This window comes from Bufo bufo, chromosome 1 (genome assembly GCF_905171765.1).
Source record: "Bufo bufo chromosome 1, aBufBuf1.1, whole genome shotgun sequence".
NCBI lineage: Eukaryota > Metazoa > Chordata > Amphibia > Anura > Bufonidae > Bufo > Bufo bufo.
This window is the reverse complement of record NC_053389.1, coordinates 780,203,411-780,221,014: the sequence shown is the minus strand read 5'-3', so window position 1 is coordinate 780,221,014 and position 17,604 is coordinate 780,203,411. Positions and strand designations below refer to the sequence as shown.

The 17,604-nt window shown below is 47.8% G+C and overlaps 1 protein-coding gene across 1 annotated transcript; it reads right to left on the bottom strand.

The window, feature by feature from the left end:
- Positions 1-1,604: 1,604 nt before the first annotated feature.
- KCTD9 (potassium channel tetramerization domain containing 9) lies at positions 1,605-17,096 on the bottom strand. The gene is made up of 12 exons (XM_040414873.1): positions 16,947-17,096; positions 16,476-16,600; positions 9,703-9,746; positions 9,384-9,480; positions 9,241-9,299; positions 7,182-7,310; positions 7,022-7,089; positions 4,798-4,893; positions 3,939-4,088; positions 3,750-3,855; positions 2,467-2,600; positions 1,605-2,383 (listed from the first exon to the last, which is right to left on the bottom strand). Exons 1-12 carry the CDS (start codon positions 16,992-16,994, stop codon positions 2,267-2,269), a joined length of 1,173 nt encoding a protein of 390 aa, XP_040270807.1. The 5' UTR covers positions 16,995-17,096; the 3' UTR covers positions 1,605-2,266.
- Between the last annotated feature and the right edge of the window lie 508 nt (positions 17,097-17,604).

Here is a 17,604-nt window from a genome sequence, read left to right as displayed (position 1 = left end):
TGTGCCCCCTTCTCAGTAGCAATGGTCACATGTGCCCCCTTCACAGTAGCAATGGTCACATGTGCCCCCTTCTCAGTAGCAATGCTCACATGTGCCCCCTTCACAGTAGCAATGCTCACATGTGCCCCCTTCACAGTAGCAATGGTCACATGTGTCCCCTTCACAGTAGCAATGGTCACATGTGCCCCCTTCTCAGTAGCAATGGTCACATGTGCCCCCTTCTCAGTAGCAATGGTCACATGTGCCCCCTTCTCAGTAGCAATGGTCACATGTGCCCCCTTCTCAGTAGCAATGGTCACATGTGCCCCCTTCTCAGTAGCAATGGTCACATGTGCCCCCTTCTCAGTAGCAATGGTCACATGTGCCCCCTTCACAGTAGCAATGGTCACATGTGCCCCCTTCTCAGTAGCAATGGTCACATGTGCCCCCTTCTCAGTAGCAATGGTCACATGTGCCCCCTTCTCAGTAGCAATGGTCACATGTGCCCCCTTCTCAGTAGCAATGGTCACATGTGCCCCCTTCACATTAATAATGCTCACATGTGCCCCCTTCTCAGTAATAATGCCCAGATGCACCCCCTTCACAGAAAAAATATCCAGATATTTGCCCCTTCACAGTAGTAATGCACACACATGCCCCCCTAACAGTGTTTGTATTTCCTTCTGGCAAAGCTACCTGGTTCTGGCCCACGAAATGGATACCATGTCTAGTGCGGCCCTCAGACGAAAAATGGTTGGGCACCACTGGTCTAAGGTGTCCAGAGTACAATAATATTAAATACATGTAGTCTAGCTCAGAAATTATTCAGTTATTTGCAGTTAGATACAACTGGTCCTGTTAAGGCCTCTTGCACACGAATGTTGTGCGCCCGGCATACGGCTGGTCCACAATACACAGGCACCGGCCAGTGTGCACTCCGCATCACGGATACGGACGCATTCACTTGAATGGGTCCGCAATCACGGAGATGCGGAATGGAGACACGGATCAGAACCCCACGGAATCACTACGGAGTGCTTCCGTGGCGTTTCTGTCTGTGCCTCCGCACTGCAAAAATATAGAACTTGTTCTATTTTTTTTGCGGTGCGAACGGATCACAGACACATTCAAGTTGGGTCTTGATCCGTCCCGGCCGCCGCACGGACGTTGAACAACGTTCGTGTGCAAGAGGCCTAAGGAAGAAGGATAAACACTCAGGTTTCCCAAGATTTTCATATTGATGGTCTATCCTCAGGATAGGCCATCAATATGTGATCGGTGGGGGTCTGACGATCAGCTGTCTGAGGAAGCCTACACCCTTCCCCGTACGATTTATGCTCCCCCCCCCCATGGAGAGCAGACTGCCATTACCACAAACCTAAAATAGTGTATACACTACACGCTGAATTGGTCATTTTTTTCGTTTTCTCCAGAAAGTGCGCCACCCTTGCCCACAGGCTGTGCCTGGTATTACAGCTCAGCCCTGTCAAGGAATTGAGGCTGAGCCGCAATACCAAACACAGCCTATACAGGAGAGTGGCGCTGCTTCGCAGGTCTACAGGGGCACAGCAACTCTACTATAGAAAGAGCGCACACAAGTACAGAAGGAAACCGCTCACAGAGAAATCATTCCAAAAATATTTATTGACTATATAGGGGTGAGGGGAAGAGTTCAGCATTTATACTGCCATTTTGCATAACTGAGAAATCGCTTCAGAAGCAGCTGTGACAGATCACGTAAGGCACTTGGTAACCCATGGAGGCTAGGCCACAGTACGCGGGGCGACACGGGTGGGATAGGGTGTCTCCCCTCCACCCAGATGTGCTACATGGTTCCTACGGGTCACGTCCGCTCCTCTTCCTTAGGTCTCCCCCTAGAACCACGGCTCCTATACATACCGATAACTATTGTGCTACACGATATGGATTGTATATGCATAGACTATACGTCTGCGTGCGGCTTCTACACGTCCTTGGCAAACTCCGATATAGTCGATATATAACATAATAGGTGACCCCCCCCATAGCCAGCGGCTGACAGGTACAGGATATGGCGGGAGCCGCCCCCTAACAGATTAGATCTGGGCTGGCACCACCTTATGGCGCCATATTGCTCCTTCTGGGTCACCTATGTATGCCATGCACCGCCACATGTAAGCCCACGGGCACAAGAGGCGCGAAAATCAGAGAGAGTAAATGATTGCGGTACAGAGGTTATATGCATCCGCCCCAGTGCAGTAAGCCGGGCGTATCCAGTACGCCAGCGATGGACGGAGACGCTCGCGGTCTATCGGACGCTCTGGGACATGTGTAGTGGGGTCAACATCTCTTCGAATATTGCACCTTTCACATTGGATCCTCGCAGATTGGCCTCCTGGAGGTCGCAGCCCGACAGGTCACAGTTCTGGAGGAAAAGGGCAAATAAAACATCAGCCACTAGACGTTACCCCCCCCAGCGAGCAGGCCATGAGCTCTGCCGCCCCTTACCTCCAGGTCTGTCCCCGCTAAGGTGGCACCCCGCAGGTTACAGTTCTTCAATTTGGCGTTTTTCAGAGTTGCCACCCGCAGGTTTATGCCGGTCATCTGGCTGCCCTCCATGTCCACCCCCTTCAGATTGGCACCTGAGAGAAGGCAAAATGGCAAATCACGTGAGATATTAGGGACCTGCAATTGCTTAAAGGGGTCCTCCAGGATTTAACCTCATAGGAGAGAGCATCAATATTACATCCGGGGGGAGTCCGGCACTCTACGCCTCCGCTCGTTGGGAGTAGCTCTGGCGCCAGTACTACACAGCTCCGTCCATTGAAGTTAAAGGGGCTGTGCCAAGAGTATAGCAATAACTTGTAAACTTGGCACAACCCCTTTAAGGAGAGCAGCACTGCAGTAACCAGCTCTGTCCACTACACATTGGACGGCGCTGTGAATTTCCAGCACTGGAGCTACTCCGAAACAGCTGATCGGCCCGGGTGCGGACCCCCGATATTGATGGCCTATCCTAGGGACGAGTCATCGATCCTGGACAAACACTTAAATCTTCTTCCATTAGTCACTGCTTCTAGTGGGAGCAAGCTTCAGCTAGCTAAAGGGGTTGTCTCAGGACAGACAACCCCTTTAAAATGAGAGCCAACAGGCAAATATAGCGTCCATATCCATATGCTATTCAGCCCCATTACGGCACAGCTAGGATTACTGACTATCCATGCCTACACAGGCTGTTGCTCCATCATGCTTTACACTGCAGCACTGCTTGTACAAACTGCAGTGTAAAAATGCAAGCCACCCAGGAACTAAGTCTACAACAGGAAGCACAGACTGATCATGGCGGATAGTCAGCATGGAGTACAAGCCTTCCTAGTACCAAAGGCAAGGGTCTCAGCAGAACGCCCCTCACCCTGTCCCTAGACATTGGCATGACAGACGCATGTAGGAAAGTGCCGAGCGTGCATGTTATGTTCATGTGTCCATGGATGTAGCACAGGGAACTGTTGTGAAACTACAATTCCCAGCATGCTCCATTCATTTCTATGGGAGTTCTGATAAAAAGTAAAGCAAGTATGCATGCTGGGAGTTGTAGTGCCGGAGGTTGCCTATCCCCGATGTGGAATATCAGACAGTATATATATATATATATATATATATATATATATGACACACACACAGTCTGATACACGTTGGCGCGTCCCTCGCCCGAGGGCACCTTTTCTACGTCCCCCCCCCGTCCTGCTGAATGCAGGTGACATGATGGATTCCCTTCATGATTTGACTCTTACCTTCCAAATTTGCCTTCAGCCCTGATGGGTCCTCAAAGTTGCAGCCCTTCAGCGAGGCGCCCTCAGCGTTAGAGCAGAGCATCTTCACGCCCTGGAGATTGGCCGCCTAAGGCGAGAAAAGGTCGTTAATAAGCACGGCGCTCCGGCAGCGCTCTGGTTGTGGGGGGGCTCCTCTCATACACGGCTTACATCCAACACCGATCCGGACAGGTCGGCCCGCTCCAGGCACGCCCCGCACAGGTTGGCTTGAGTCAGGTTGCAGCCGCTCAGATTCGCCATCTTGAAGTTAATGTATCGCAGGTCCAGGCGGGAGAGGTCGGTTCCGCTGAAGTTCAGACCCTGTGACGTTGTCAAACCCAACGGTTAGAAGCGAATTCCTCGGGATGCAATATGTCATAGTGGAAAATAGTAGAACTGCATCGTACTTTAAAGGGGTCGTCCCAAGAAGACAACTTCTCCCCGATCCACAGGACCGCGCCCGTGCTCCATGTTTGAATGGAGCGGCAAATACACAAGAAAGACTACCGATCCATTCAAGGGGCGGAGAACGGCCCCTGATCTTACCTTCTATGCACAAGACAGTTGTCTTTATAAGACAACCCCTTTAATACTGATGACCTATCCTCCGGATAGCCCATCAATATCTGTTCAGTGGGGGTCCGTCATCCCGTACCCCGCCGATCAGCGGTGCAGTAGCTCTAATGCTGGCAGTCTGCACTGGAAGTACACAGCGCCACCCATCGTCTAGTGGTCGAAGCTGGTTACTGCAGCATTCACTTCAATGGCAGCAGTGCTGGACTGAGCTGTGCGGAACTGATCAACAGGAGTGTGGGATGTCGGACCCCTACGGATCAGATATTGATGTCCTATCCCTTTAAGTAGGGGTTGTGCCGTGTCATGATGTGGAAGGCCTATCCTAAGGATACCTTTTCCGCAGTAAACACTGTAACGTCCTTTTTCTGTACAATCGAGAGGCTGATACCATAAAACAATAGCATCTGTGACTGCCCCGTACGTTGCGATTACCGGATATTTTCTTGCGGCTCACCTGACAGCGGAGCTCGGATTTGGTTGGTGTAGCGAGAAGAAACCGTATAAATTCTTTCCTGGAGATGGGAGAATGATCCTCCGCCGGTTGGGAATTCTACAGTCAATCAGAAAGAAGTGACTATGGGGCCGCTTCCTTAAAGAGCGTCTGGCAGTAGGGTCAACCCCATGAAACCAGGCATACTGCCGATTAGGCATGATCCTACCGAGTAAATCCCTTAGTAGTTCCAGTCTGTGGACCCGTTGCAGAGAAATGTGCACTTTATTCGATATTCCAGCCCCTCGGAGCACCGCCGCCCCCTCGAGCGCACATGCGTCTGTAAATACCATGGGATTACAGGGCCAGACAGGATGATGGGGAGGACGACTGGCCGTGTTACTCAAGAGGAGGGGGAGTGGTTAAGGGGGGGAAAGACTGTTCTGACTTGGTGCTCCGAAGGGCCAGGCCTACCCCTCGGTGCTCTAAGCATCTACTTGGCATTGAATAAAGTGCATATTCCTCTAAAATGGGGCCACAGGTCTGAACTACAATGCGATCATTTTACTCAACATTATCATCCCTAATAGGCAGTATACCTGGTTTCATAGGGTTAATCATGCTGACATTTACAATTAATGTACACAACAGTAATCTTACTATTTTAGGTCTACAGCTCCTGTGCAGACCCATGCATCTCCATGGTTACAGACTACAAACAAGCCCTGCGGAGTCTGATCCCGCAGGAGTGCGCCTTTCTGTTCCCCAACATACATTCTCTGGGTTATTAATGCATTACTTTGAGGATCACACGTCAGTGTTTGGTCAGTGATTTCCATCAGTGATTGTGAGCCAAAACCGGGTCCGGGTCAAAAAACACAGAACAGGAGGAAATCCTGACATTATACCTGATCTCTGTGCAGCCACCACTTGTGATTTTGGCTCACAATCTTTGATGGAAATCACTTACCCAATCACTGAAGTGTGAGCTAGGCACAAGTAGTGAATTCCTAGGCTATTCCTTTTTATCCAAAAACAGCGCCACCCCTGTGCACAGATTGTGTCTGGTACTGCAGCTCAGCCTCACTCACTTGAATGCTGCAGTCACTAGCGATTGTGGCATCTCAGTGGTTTCAGTGGGAGGGGGCTCTGAATGAGACTGCAGGGTGCTGAGGCATGTGCATGCTTTACACGTCATGCGGGGAGGGGGGGGGAGGTCTAAAGAAGGCCACCAGGCCTGTCTTTTGCATAATACCAGGCAAGAGATCAAAACAATGGCAGGTCACAGTTTCCTTGTGGGACTAATAAGTGCTAAAAATAATAATAAAAAAAATATCACCAAGTTAGAAAAACACCCTTTTTCCCCCTGAAAAAAAAAGGATTTTTACAGTGATAGTCTATGGTGTGGCACTGCGACACGACAGTAGCAAAAAAATCCATCCAAGATGGATTCATCTGTGACACGCAGTGCGACACCATAGACTATCATCATAAAAAATGTCGCGCGACACATGTCGTCGTGTAGCCCTAGCCTTATCCTTCTAGAAGTTAGGAATGAATTGCCAGCAGTTGGCAATGAAAGTCCAGATGACTGTTGCCAGTTGGCGGTGTGTCCCTGCACAGCCTGACACTGATTGTCAGACTGTACAGAGATCGCGCCCCCCCCCCCCCCCCAACTGGTAACACCCAGCTGGACCTTCATTGCAAACTGTTAGGAACTCATTTGTAACTTATAGCAGGAATAATAGAGGAATGGCACAACATAGGGTCATAAGAACAGATGCTCCAGAATTGTTATTACATAAGGGATGCAAGAAGTTACTAAAACAGACATGTCAGGAGGAGAAAAAAAATTAAAACACAAAAAAACACAACACATGCCCTCATACAGCTACATCGACGGAAAAAGAAAAATTATTGCACTTGGTATGAGACAGACATAAAAAAAAAAAATTCCAGCTGCATCGCTCCACCGCCACCTCCAGAGGTCCCAGGTCTGTTGATAGGTGACACATGACTGCAGCAGCCAATCACTGGTCGCAGCGGTGACCTGTCACCTGTGCAGTACGTCCCTGGATCACAGTGATTGGCTGCAGCGGTCATGTAACACCCATCAACAGGACGTTTATTCCCGGAGACCTGCCGAGCCGGGCGTGGACCGATGCAGCCGGAATCCAGGTAAGTATGAACCCCACCGCGGGTCCAGCTACTCTGAAGAGCTCACATTACGCGGATCCACCGTTCTCACCTTTATCGCCAGCTCCAGATGTTCTATCAGGGAATCTATGCCGAAGAACTTGGCTTCCTCCAAGACGCCTGCAACATAAGAGCGGTGTTACTTCTCCCATCCCCCACCCATGGGTTTCCACACAGGGTAGGTAAAGGCGCCCCCCCCCCACGGTGCTCACCCAGAAGATTGACGCCCTCGTTGACAATCAGTTGTCCGTGACGCAGATAGTTAAGGATTGGCTCGAAGTATTCAGGGCTGCGGTCTATGAGGAAAGCCCCCCTGTGGTCCCGCTTGTTCCCCCAGGCATCTGGAAAGCAGAAGAGAATACGGTTCTATCAGGGGATTTACCGCACTGCGCGGATATGACGGGCGGAACGATACGGACATTACCAGGTATGTATGCTGCACTGCCTGCGGTAGGCGATATGGAGGACAAGCCGCATGTGCTTGGTCTCAGGATAGCGCATTTTGGGATGGGAACCTCTCCAGGGTTGACTGTCTCTACTGATCTGATGGAGCTCACACCCGAAACCCGCTATCCTTGTGAGGATGAACTGCTCTGCGCGAGGTTTCAAAGCTTTATTCATGTTTTTCTTTCCTTACAATAAGACATCGATATCAAATTGCACTGAAGCGCCGCACGTTCTGTAGTGGCTGTGCCCGGTACGGCAGCTTCTATTTACTTAAACGGGTTTTACGGGAGTAAAATATTGAAGCCTGTACTCAAGATAGTTCATCAATATCTGATCTGTAGGGCTCCGACACCCCGCAGCTGTTTGAAGAGGCCTCGGTGCTCCGGTGAGTGCTGCAGCCTCCTCACAGAATAGCAAGCACAGCGCCGTACATTGGATAGTGGCTGTGCTTGGTATTGCAGTCCAGGCACATTCACTTGAATGGGAATAAGCTGCACCTAGGCCACGTGACGTCATTGGCCTGGAAGGAGGATGTCTCGTCAAACAGCTGATCAGCAGGGGTCCTGATAGTCGGACCCCCACCTATCACATACTGATGACTTATCCCGAAGATAGGTCATCAATATCCTATTCTGGGAAAACCAATTTAACAACTTCAATAACCTGCAATTTTCAGTTTTTGAATTTTTGTTTTTCACTCCATGCTTTTCCAGAGCCATAACTTTTTTATTTTTCCATTCACATCGCCGTATGAGGGCTTATTTTTGCAAGACAAGTTGTACTTTTAAACGGCACCATTTACAATTGTATACTATGTAAAGGGAAGCTGGAAAAAAATTCAAAATGGAATGGAATAGGGAAAAAAAAAAACGCAATTCCCCCACAGTTTTATCGGTTTTGTTTTTAAGGCGTTCCCTATGTGGTAAAACTGACCTGTTATCCTCATTCTCCGGTCAGTACGATTATGGCGATACCGCATTTATATAGTTTTGTGGTTTAAGGGTCCTTTCACACTGGTGTTATTCTTTTCCGGCATTGAGTTCCGTCCTAGGGGCTCAATACCGGAAAAGAACTGATCAGTTTTATCCTCATGCATTCTGAATGCAGAGCAATCCGTTCAGGATGCATCAGGACGTCTTCACTTCAGTCTTCTTGCTTTTTCAGGATGGAAATAATATCGCAGCAAAACGGATACGGCATTGCGGTCTGCGCATGCTCAGACCGCAAAAAATGTGAAATAAAATGCAGAAAATATTTTAATAGTACAGGTGTTTTCAGAAGCAGCAATGCCCATGATGGTTGTTTATTTTTTTTTTTTATAGTTTTCTTTTTTTTAATTCTAGGCAAAGGTGGGTGAATTGAATATTTTTTAAAACTTTTTTTTTATAGTTGACTATAACATGCAATCATTAGATTGCATCTATCCATTATAACACACTGGATTCAGTATATTTCAATGCAGTGCTGCCACCTACAGGCCTACAATGGAATATACGAGTAATCGGCTTTTAAGCCTAGTACAGGCTTAGGCCTATTACTAGTACAGCCAACCTACCTTGATCTCAGCCGGTGAAGGTGGCCCGGGCCAGCAAGTGCAAGGCTCCCGTTTTTAGTACTCCCAGATGCTATAGTCATATTTTGTCCACAGCAACTGAGGGGTTAAATGTCTGTGATTGGCATCACTGCCGATCGCTGACATTCGCCTCTGCTGCGCTAGCGAGAGGACGCCATCTTTAAAGACCAGAGGTCTGCAGTACCAGCCATATGAAACCAGTCTTGGGCGCACCAATAACGTTATGATGGTTTTCGCTACCCCTGACCCACCTCGGTTGCTGAACATGTGAGACAGCATGCTGTCCGGCTCCTTACTCACAAGTGTCGACCTGGAGAAAGAGAGAAAATGGAGTAAGAAGGAGTGGTCCTCATCTCGGAGCTTCTGACAGACGCAGGATACAGGAGAGCCTTACCGTGTAGTGGTAAAATATCTGCCCCCAACGTTCAGCGTCAGCCAGTCCGTGTGCCCCCCCGTCAGCGGCTCTGTGACCATCGGCTCGTTCAGGTCATCTGGAAAACGGAGGATCGACCGTTAACACTTACGAGATGCGCCATAAACGTCAGCCCACCCTGAGAGGAGTTACCGGGCCTCCATCCCACCAGGACAGGCGGAAGCATGCTCATCTCTCCATGCAGTCCAGGGGGTACACTAATAATGGGCAGGCACACAACGGGGTAATGCCTCCATATCATAGGCCGCTCTCATCTAGGGCACCCGACGGGTTCACTTACCTATGCAAGACTCTCCATCACTCACAAACAAGACGTCATCGTCTCTAGGAAAGAGCAAAGAAAAGCATAAAAAGACATGACTACAGAAAATATGACCTACAGAGCAGCGCAGGGGAACCCCGACCTATTACAGGGGTGCCGTCTGACACGTGGACGTGGGCTTCTGCACCGGGTCCGATGTCTTGGTCGGATATTATTCTAGTAATATTGACCAGTGCTGGACTTCTCTATTCTGACCCATTTCACCCCACCTGTCATTAGAATGGGGGGTCCCCTAACCCCAATAATTAGAGCCCATTTTCACAGGACGATGATCCGGAGCAAAAAAAAATGCTTGTTTATTGGGTGATCACATCTATGAGGTGGCGCCAAAAATCACTGCACACTGAATGGTGGAAGAACGATCGTAGTAACGATTGTTTGCGCCCCAAGCTGCATCGGGATGTGGGAAAAGCCCTGTGTAAAAGGATCCTCCGTCACATCCATCCAGATGGCGCTGTTTGGGGATCCATTTAAATTAGTGTTTTAACCGCTTCATGACCCTGTACATCCAAGGAGCGGGAGGAGTGTATGGAGCAGGCTAAAGCGCCGAGCCCAATCCATAAGCAGCGGGTGCCAGATGTGCAATACCAGCCGGCTGTAATGGCTGGAACAACAGATAACACTGATCCAGGTCATTTAACCCCTCAGATGCTGCGGTCAACAACGACTGACATCTGAGGGGTCAAATAGAGGGAGGGGGCTACCTCTGTCCTCTGATTGGAGCCCCTACGGCAAAACCGCTGGGTTTTGATCAGTTGCTATGACAGCCCAGGGCCTTGTGAAGGCTCCTAGGCCTGTCATAGTGAGCTGTAAGCCATATATGCGGAAGGGCTTACTAGGAAGCCAGTAAAAATCCCATCGATGACAACAATATCGTATTGCAAACTATGGTCAGAAAACCGCTAGTGCTCTAAGGGGACTAAAAACTACAGTGAAAAAAAAATAGAATTTTTTTATTTTAAAGTATAAAAAAATAAAAAACAAAAAATAAAATAATAATATATAAAAAAAAATTCCAGCCACCACTTTAACCAATTTTACATATAAAAATAAAACAATAAAAAAAAGTAATCAGTATCAACGAAAATATTCAAACTATTAAAACTTTTAAACATTTATTGTTTGCAGAGAAGGACGTAAAGTGGAAAACAATCCAATTTGCCAGTCAAAATATTGAATAAAAAGTTGCATGTACCACAAAATGGTGCCAATAAAAACGACAGCCCGCCCCACCGAATAAGCCCTCATGGACTGAAATAGAAGAAAAGCTATGGGCGGTGATGCAAAGGAAATTTTTATTTTTTCAAAGGTTTGTTTTTGTTAAATAAAAACCATATAAATTTGGTATCGCTGTAATCGCACTGACCCGCAGAAGAAGGTCATCACGGCATTTTTAGCTCACAGTAAACACTGTCCTTTCAAAACCCCAAAACCTTGGCGGAATTGTGTTATTGTTTTCGATTTCACCCCACAAAGAATACCCCTCCCCCGCCCAATTTTTCCAATAAAAAAGCTATTGTAAATAAAATGATGCCATAAAAAATCAATACAACTTGTCCCGCAAAATAGAAGTCTGTGTGAAAGAAAAAAAACGATGGTGGGGAGGAATAATCAAAGATGAAAACAAACATACACTGAACTAGGCTACTTTCACGCTAGCATTATAGGGGTTATCCGATATCTAAAATATCCACCCCAATGCCCGGGCCCCTGGTATACATTATACTTACCTGCGTGACTCCAGATCCCTGCACGGTCGCCGCTGCATCTCCCCGATCAAAACATCTGGCGACAGGGGGGGGGTTGCCTCAAGGGGCTCCTCCCCATCGCAGCCTGCTATTTGCTGCCCCCCCCCCCCCCTCCCCCCTCCCCGCCAGAGGTTTTGATCCGAGTGACGGGGAGATGCAGCGGCGGCCATGCAAGGATCCATACAAGGGGCCCGGGCATTTGGGGTGGATATTTTAGATATCGGGTAACCCCTTCAAAGCAATCTGGCAGGCTGTCCCGGCAGAGGAAGAGCCTTCCGGAGTTCTCCAGATTCGGCCGTTCACCGTCATGACCTCTTGGCTATAATGGGATCCAGCTGCTCCGTGGCATAAATGTGGCCTGCAGCAATTTTTGTCCAGCTGAATCCTGGCATTTAGGGACAAAAATCTCATTATTGTCTATGGGGTTTGGGGGCACACAGCACTATCTGTCTATGCCGAATCTGGAGAACTACAGCAGGCTGTTCGTTCCTCTGCCGGATTGCTTTAACACTACAGGGAGTGCAGAATTATTAGGCAAGTTGTATTTTTGAGGATTAATTTTATTATTGAACAACAACCATGTTCTCAATGAACCAAAAAACTAATTAATATCAAAGCTGAATATTTTTGGAAGTAGTTTTTAGTTTGTTTTTAGTTTTAGCTATTTTAGGGGGATATCTGTGTGTGCAGGTGACTATTACTGTGCATAATTATTAGGCAACTTAACAAAAAACTAATATATACCCATTTCAATTATTTATTTTTACCAGTGAAACCAATATAACATCTCAACATTCACAAATATACATTTCTGACATTCAAAAACAAAGCAAAAACAAATCAGTGACCAATATAGCCACCTTTCTTTGCAAGGACACTCAAAAGCCTGCCATCCATGGATTCTGTCAGTGTTTTGATCTGTTCACCATCAACATTGCGTGCAGCAGCAACCACAGCCTCCCAGACACTGTTCAGAGAGGTGTACTGTTTTCCCTCCTTGTAAATCTCACATTTGATGATGGACCACAGGTTCTCCATGTGGTTCAGATCAGGTGAACAAGGAGGCCATGTCATTAGATTTTCTTCTTTTATACCCTTTCTTGCCAGCCACGCTGTGGAGTACTTGGACGCGTGTGATGGAGCATTGTCCTGCATGAAAATCATGTTTTTCTTGAAGGATGCAGACTTCTTCCTGTACCACTGCTTGAAGAAAGTGTCTTCCAGAAACTGGCAGTAGGACTGGGAGTTGAGCTTGACTCCATCCTCAACCCGAAAAGGCCCCACAAGCTCATCTTTGATGATACCAGCCCAAACCAGTACTCCACCTCCACCTTGCTGGCGTCTGAGTCGGACTGGAGCTCTCTGCCCTTTACCAATCCAGCCACGGGCCCATCCATCTGGCCCATCAAGACTCACTCTCATTTCATCAGTCCATAAAACCTTAGAAAAATCAGTCTTGAGATATTTCTTGGCCCAGTCTTGACGTTTCAGCTTGTGTGTCTTGTTCAGTGGTGGTCGTCTTTCAGCCTTTCTTACCTTGGCCATGTCTCTGAGTATTGCACACCTTGTGCTTTTGGGCACTCCAGTGATGTTGCAGCTCTGAAATATGGCCAAACTGGTGGCAAGTGGCATCTTGGCAGCTGCACGCTTGACTTTTCTCAGTTCATGGGCAGTTATTTTGCGCCTTGGTTTTTCCACACGCTTCTTGCGACCCTGTTGACTATTTTGAATGAAACGCTTGATTGTTCGATAATCACGCTTCAGAAGCTTTGCAATTTTAAGAGTGCTGCCTCCCTCTGCAAGATATCTCACTATTTTTGACTTTTCTGAGCCTGTCAAGTCCTTCTTTTGACCCATTTTGCCAAAGGAAAGGAAGTTGCCTAATAATTATGCACACCTGATATAGGGTGTTGATGTCATTAGACCACACCCCTTCTCATTACAGAGATGCACATCACCTAATATGCTTAATTGGTAGTAGGCTTTCGAGCCTATACAGCTTGGAGTAAGACAACATGCATAAAGAGGATGATGTGGTCAAAATACTCATTTGCCTAATAATTCTGTACAGGGTGTAGTGTGACACTAGCCCAACCAGATGTAGTCATTCTTCAGGTGACTGCAGTCATGTGGATACATCAGTAGGCAGGCCTTCCGTTTTTATCCAGTGCTTGTATTTTATACTATATACACTACTCTCAAAAAGTTAGGGATATTTGGCTTGTGGGTGAAATTTCAGGATGAAGCTAAAATGCACTCTAACCTTTACAGGTGAACTTACCTTCTCCAAACTCTTGAATGCACATGTCCAACTATTCAATCTTTCAGTACTTTTTGCACAACTTGCTGTTCTCTAACAAGGAGCTTAACGGCAGAAGTCACGTCAGACCATTCGAAACCATTTACATCAGCATGGTCTGCAAAGCTAGACTACCTGCAAGGTACCTGACCACACGACCGGGCACAGGCGTCATCGTCCTGCATAGGCCAGGGAGCATCTACGCTGGACGAGGGACCAGTGGGCCTCAGTGCTGTTTACTGATGAAAGTCGATTCACTCTGAGCAGAAATGATGGCCGCCAACTATGTTGTAGACGTCAAGGAGAGAGCTATGCATCAGTCACAGTTGTCACCAGATGAGCTTTTGGTGGTGGTGTTACAGTGTGGGCAGGTGTGTCTAGTCAATACAGAACTGCCCTACACTTTGTGAATGGTACAGTGACAAGCCCATACTACTTGAAGATCATAATTAATCCAGTCCAGGCCTAATTTCATCTTCATGGATGACAATGCGCCAGCTCATCGAAGTCCCATCATTAGGGAACGGCTGCTGGAGACTGGGGGATCTCAAATGGAGTGGCCTGCACTTTCTCCAGACATGAATCCCATTGAAAACCTATGGGATCGGCTGAGTCGTTGTGTAAAGGCTCCTAACTCTGTACCTCAGAACCTCAATGACCTGAGGGCCGCTCTTCAAGAAGACTGGGATGCCATGCCTCAGCAGACAATAAGTCGACTTATTGTAAGCGGTTCTCAAGCTGTAATTGATGCTGAAGGCCACATGACAAGTTCTTGAGACACTGACATTTTTGTGGTTGTATACCCAGCACTGGGGTCGGCTTTTGTCTCAATAAATTCTTTGGGATGAGGAAATCACCATTGCTGCTTCTACCTAAATGCCCGACTTTCATGATAAAAATATCACTGTAGCCGCAACTTTTTACGTTTTGCATAAATTTCACCCGAAAGCCGAATATCCCTAACTTTGCGAATTGCGTATATATTTTTTTTTTTAGAAACAACCCCCACAAGGAACCCTCTGATCACAAGATTGGAGGTCCCGTGTGCTACGGACAATGGTTAAGAAACCACTGTACCAACAAACTGGTTTGGCATTGGGCTAGACCTGAGGGCGTGATCCTGAAGGTCCCCTGGTATTCGCCCTTTAACCCTATAAAAGTATCTAGACTTCGCTGCAGAAAATCCACTACCTCTTGGAATAGTCCCAGTGTAGTTGGCAGCTGACAAAACGGGTCGGAATCACTCGTGTACAGGACCGGAAGCAAAAGCAACATCATAGACAGAACATATGCCACACTGAAAAGAGTAGATACACGTCCCATAGTTAAAAATGTATAATCTTTATTTAAAAAAAAAAAAAAAAAAAAACACAACTCAAACATAATACTAATATAAATACAAAGAATGACTGATGAGCACGTACGTCGAGGAGATAACAACCACCTATCCTGACTCTTACTGGTACGATTTTCACTTTATGTCTTTGGTCACTTTCTTCAGATATTTGTATTGAACTGGATTATTTTTGATGCAGGGAATGTGGTGCATTGACTCTGCGTCTGCGCGGAGCAATATTTAGAGGGTGGATCCCTCCTCTGGCTCGGTGCATACTTCGTTTACGGCACCCTGTTCCCTGAACTAGCATTGTATCCATAGACTCATTACCTTCAGAGTGGCATACATATAATCATAGACAGAACCAGAACATTCAAGTCCACAGAACAGACACATGTGCATAAAATTAGCAGGATGGAACAGGCACAGAACTATAAAACACAGTCCAGACATAGCAGGTCCAGCAGCAGGAAGTTTGCAAGGCAGATCAGACAAGAACTAAGGAATTCACTGGCAAAGAAAACTTGGACGGAATTCAGACCATGCATGGAACAGACTCAAGAACATGGCAAACAGAACTAGGACAACGGCTAAAGTCAGATAGTGAACAAAGCCAAACAGAACCTAAGGAACGGACATCACAGAATCCAGACACAGAACATGCAAAGATCCAGCAGAATCTGAAATTGCACGACCAGAGAAAGGACACAAACTCAGGAACCCGAGCCAAAGAGATGCAGACACACAGGGAGATTAACCCTCACAGAACCAAACTGAGACGAGGTACAAGCACAACGGCCTAGCCGAGGCAACATGAACCGCCATTATGACACTGTGTTTCCTACGGTACTCCGCTACCTCTGGGTCCTGGTGAGCAGCCACTTACCACCCACCCCGAGTATGTGGACTCGCTGTGTGCCTCTACCCCATAGGCCATTTTTAGACACCTCCTTCTAGATCCTCAGGGTTGGCCCAATCCCCGATTGTGTTAACCTATCATTAAAGGGTTAAAACAAAATTAATTAAAAGAGGTCTACCATTTTCCGGTGCCTCTTGGGTATGTGGCCAGAGCTGCAGAGGGAAGGGTACTTACCTGTCCAGCTCCTTTGCTACCGATGCAGCGCTCCGGTCTGACGGCCCGATCACTACGCCCCCCTTGCATCACCCGGCCCACAGACATAGGTATGCTGCGTTCTGCAGGTCTGGCCACGTAGGAGGGTCCCCAGAGATGGAAAACCCCTTTAATGTATAAATCAGCATGTCTGCCCCCCCCCCCAGAGACTGGTTATACAATCTTTTTTTTTTGGGGGGGGGGGGGGGGGGGGGCACAGGTGGTCCGCTGCATTACCTGATCAGGGCGATGTCATCGATCAGTCCTCCTTTATCATTGTACACGCCCACTGCCCGGATCCCCAGCTTGGAGCTGGCGAGGGAGAGAACATCGGAGATTGTAGATCCGTGCAGCGCAACGACCTGCGGCAGAGAGGAAAGGATGACACAACTGCGGACATTCACGGCTGGCCATCTGATCTGTGCTGACAGTAGGGACGGGAATGGTTAACACCCAGTTGTCTATGTATTTAGACATTTCCAGGAGGAATAACAGAGGGACAGCACAACATAAACATGCTCCAGATTTGTGATGACATCAAGCAGATACTAAACCAGACACATCAGGAGAGGCAACAGGGACTCTCTACTAGGAGCTCAGCTCAGCTTTGGCTATTAAAGTTGGATGGTGAATGGACATGCCCTTTAAGTGGCTATGCTGGCAAGCCATGTGCCCCACCCCCCACTTATCACTACAGTGGCCGCTCACCTTCCCATGCCGGGCATTCCCCTTCACGAACAGGGTGACCCTCTTCATACTCGGGGTCTCCCTCCCAACTCCAGGCAGCCTCCCCAGCTAACCCGGAAGACCGAAGCAGAACAACGTGACAGCGAGCGCCGCCAACCAATCACCAGCCTTCCCACAGGACCCGGGAGCCAATCACGCCTCATCTGGGCGGAGTTATCTAACAGCCAATGGAGGGCGTCTCTAGTAACTTTTCATTGTGATACATGGAGCGCCACCTGCTGCTCCTTTTTTCTCCTTTCTTGTCTTCGTGGCTCGGAAACCCTATGAGTGCTTAATCGCCATCTTTGTGGTGGGCAAGAAAGCCTAAAGAAAAAAAAGAAAAAACGCTGTATTATTCTAGGAAGCGTCTGTCAGCCTACACCTTTCCCAAATTAAAGATGGCCTTTAACGTGCCCACTCAGAAAGCAACGCGCATGCGTTCCTCTCGCGCAGGCGCAGTTCTACTTTTCCTCCCCTTCAGTTTTTTAACCTAACCGTTACCTTAACGTGGTGTCCGTCCGCGGACTTTTTTTTTTTTTCGTTAGTTTAACGCATGGTCGGTTCTTGCGCGACATTCGCGTGCTACTGAACATGTATAGTGAGAACGGTATTATTTGACGCTGAGTGGGGGTCTTTCCCG

Excerpts from the sequence above, each read along its gene's own strand:
- KCTD9 (XM_040414873.1), bottom strand. The coding sequence starts at position 16,994 with ATGAAGAGGGTCACCCTGTTCGTGAAGGGGAATGCCCGGCATGGGAAG. Across the intron at positions 4,894-7,021 it reads ATCTGGAGCTGGCGATAAAG|AATTCCCAACCGGCGGAGGA; the intron begins GTGAGAACGGTG and ends GATTGACTGTAG. Across the intron at positions 2,384-2,466 it reads TAGCGGGGACAGACCTGGAG|AACTGTGACCTGTCGGGCTG; the intron begins GTAAGGGGCGGC and ends CTTTTCCTCCAG.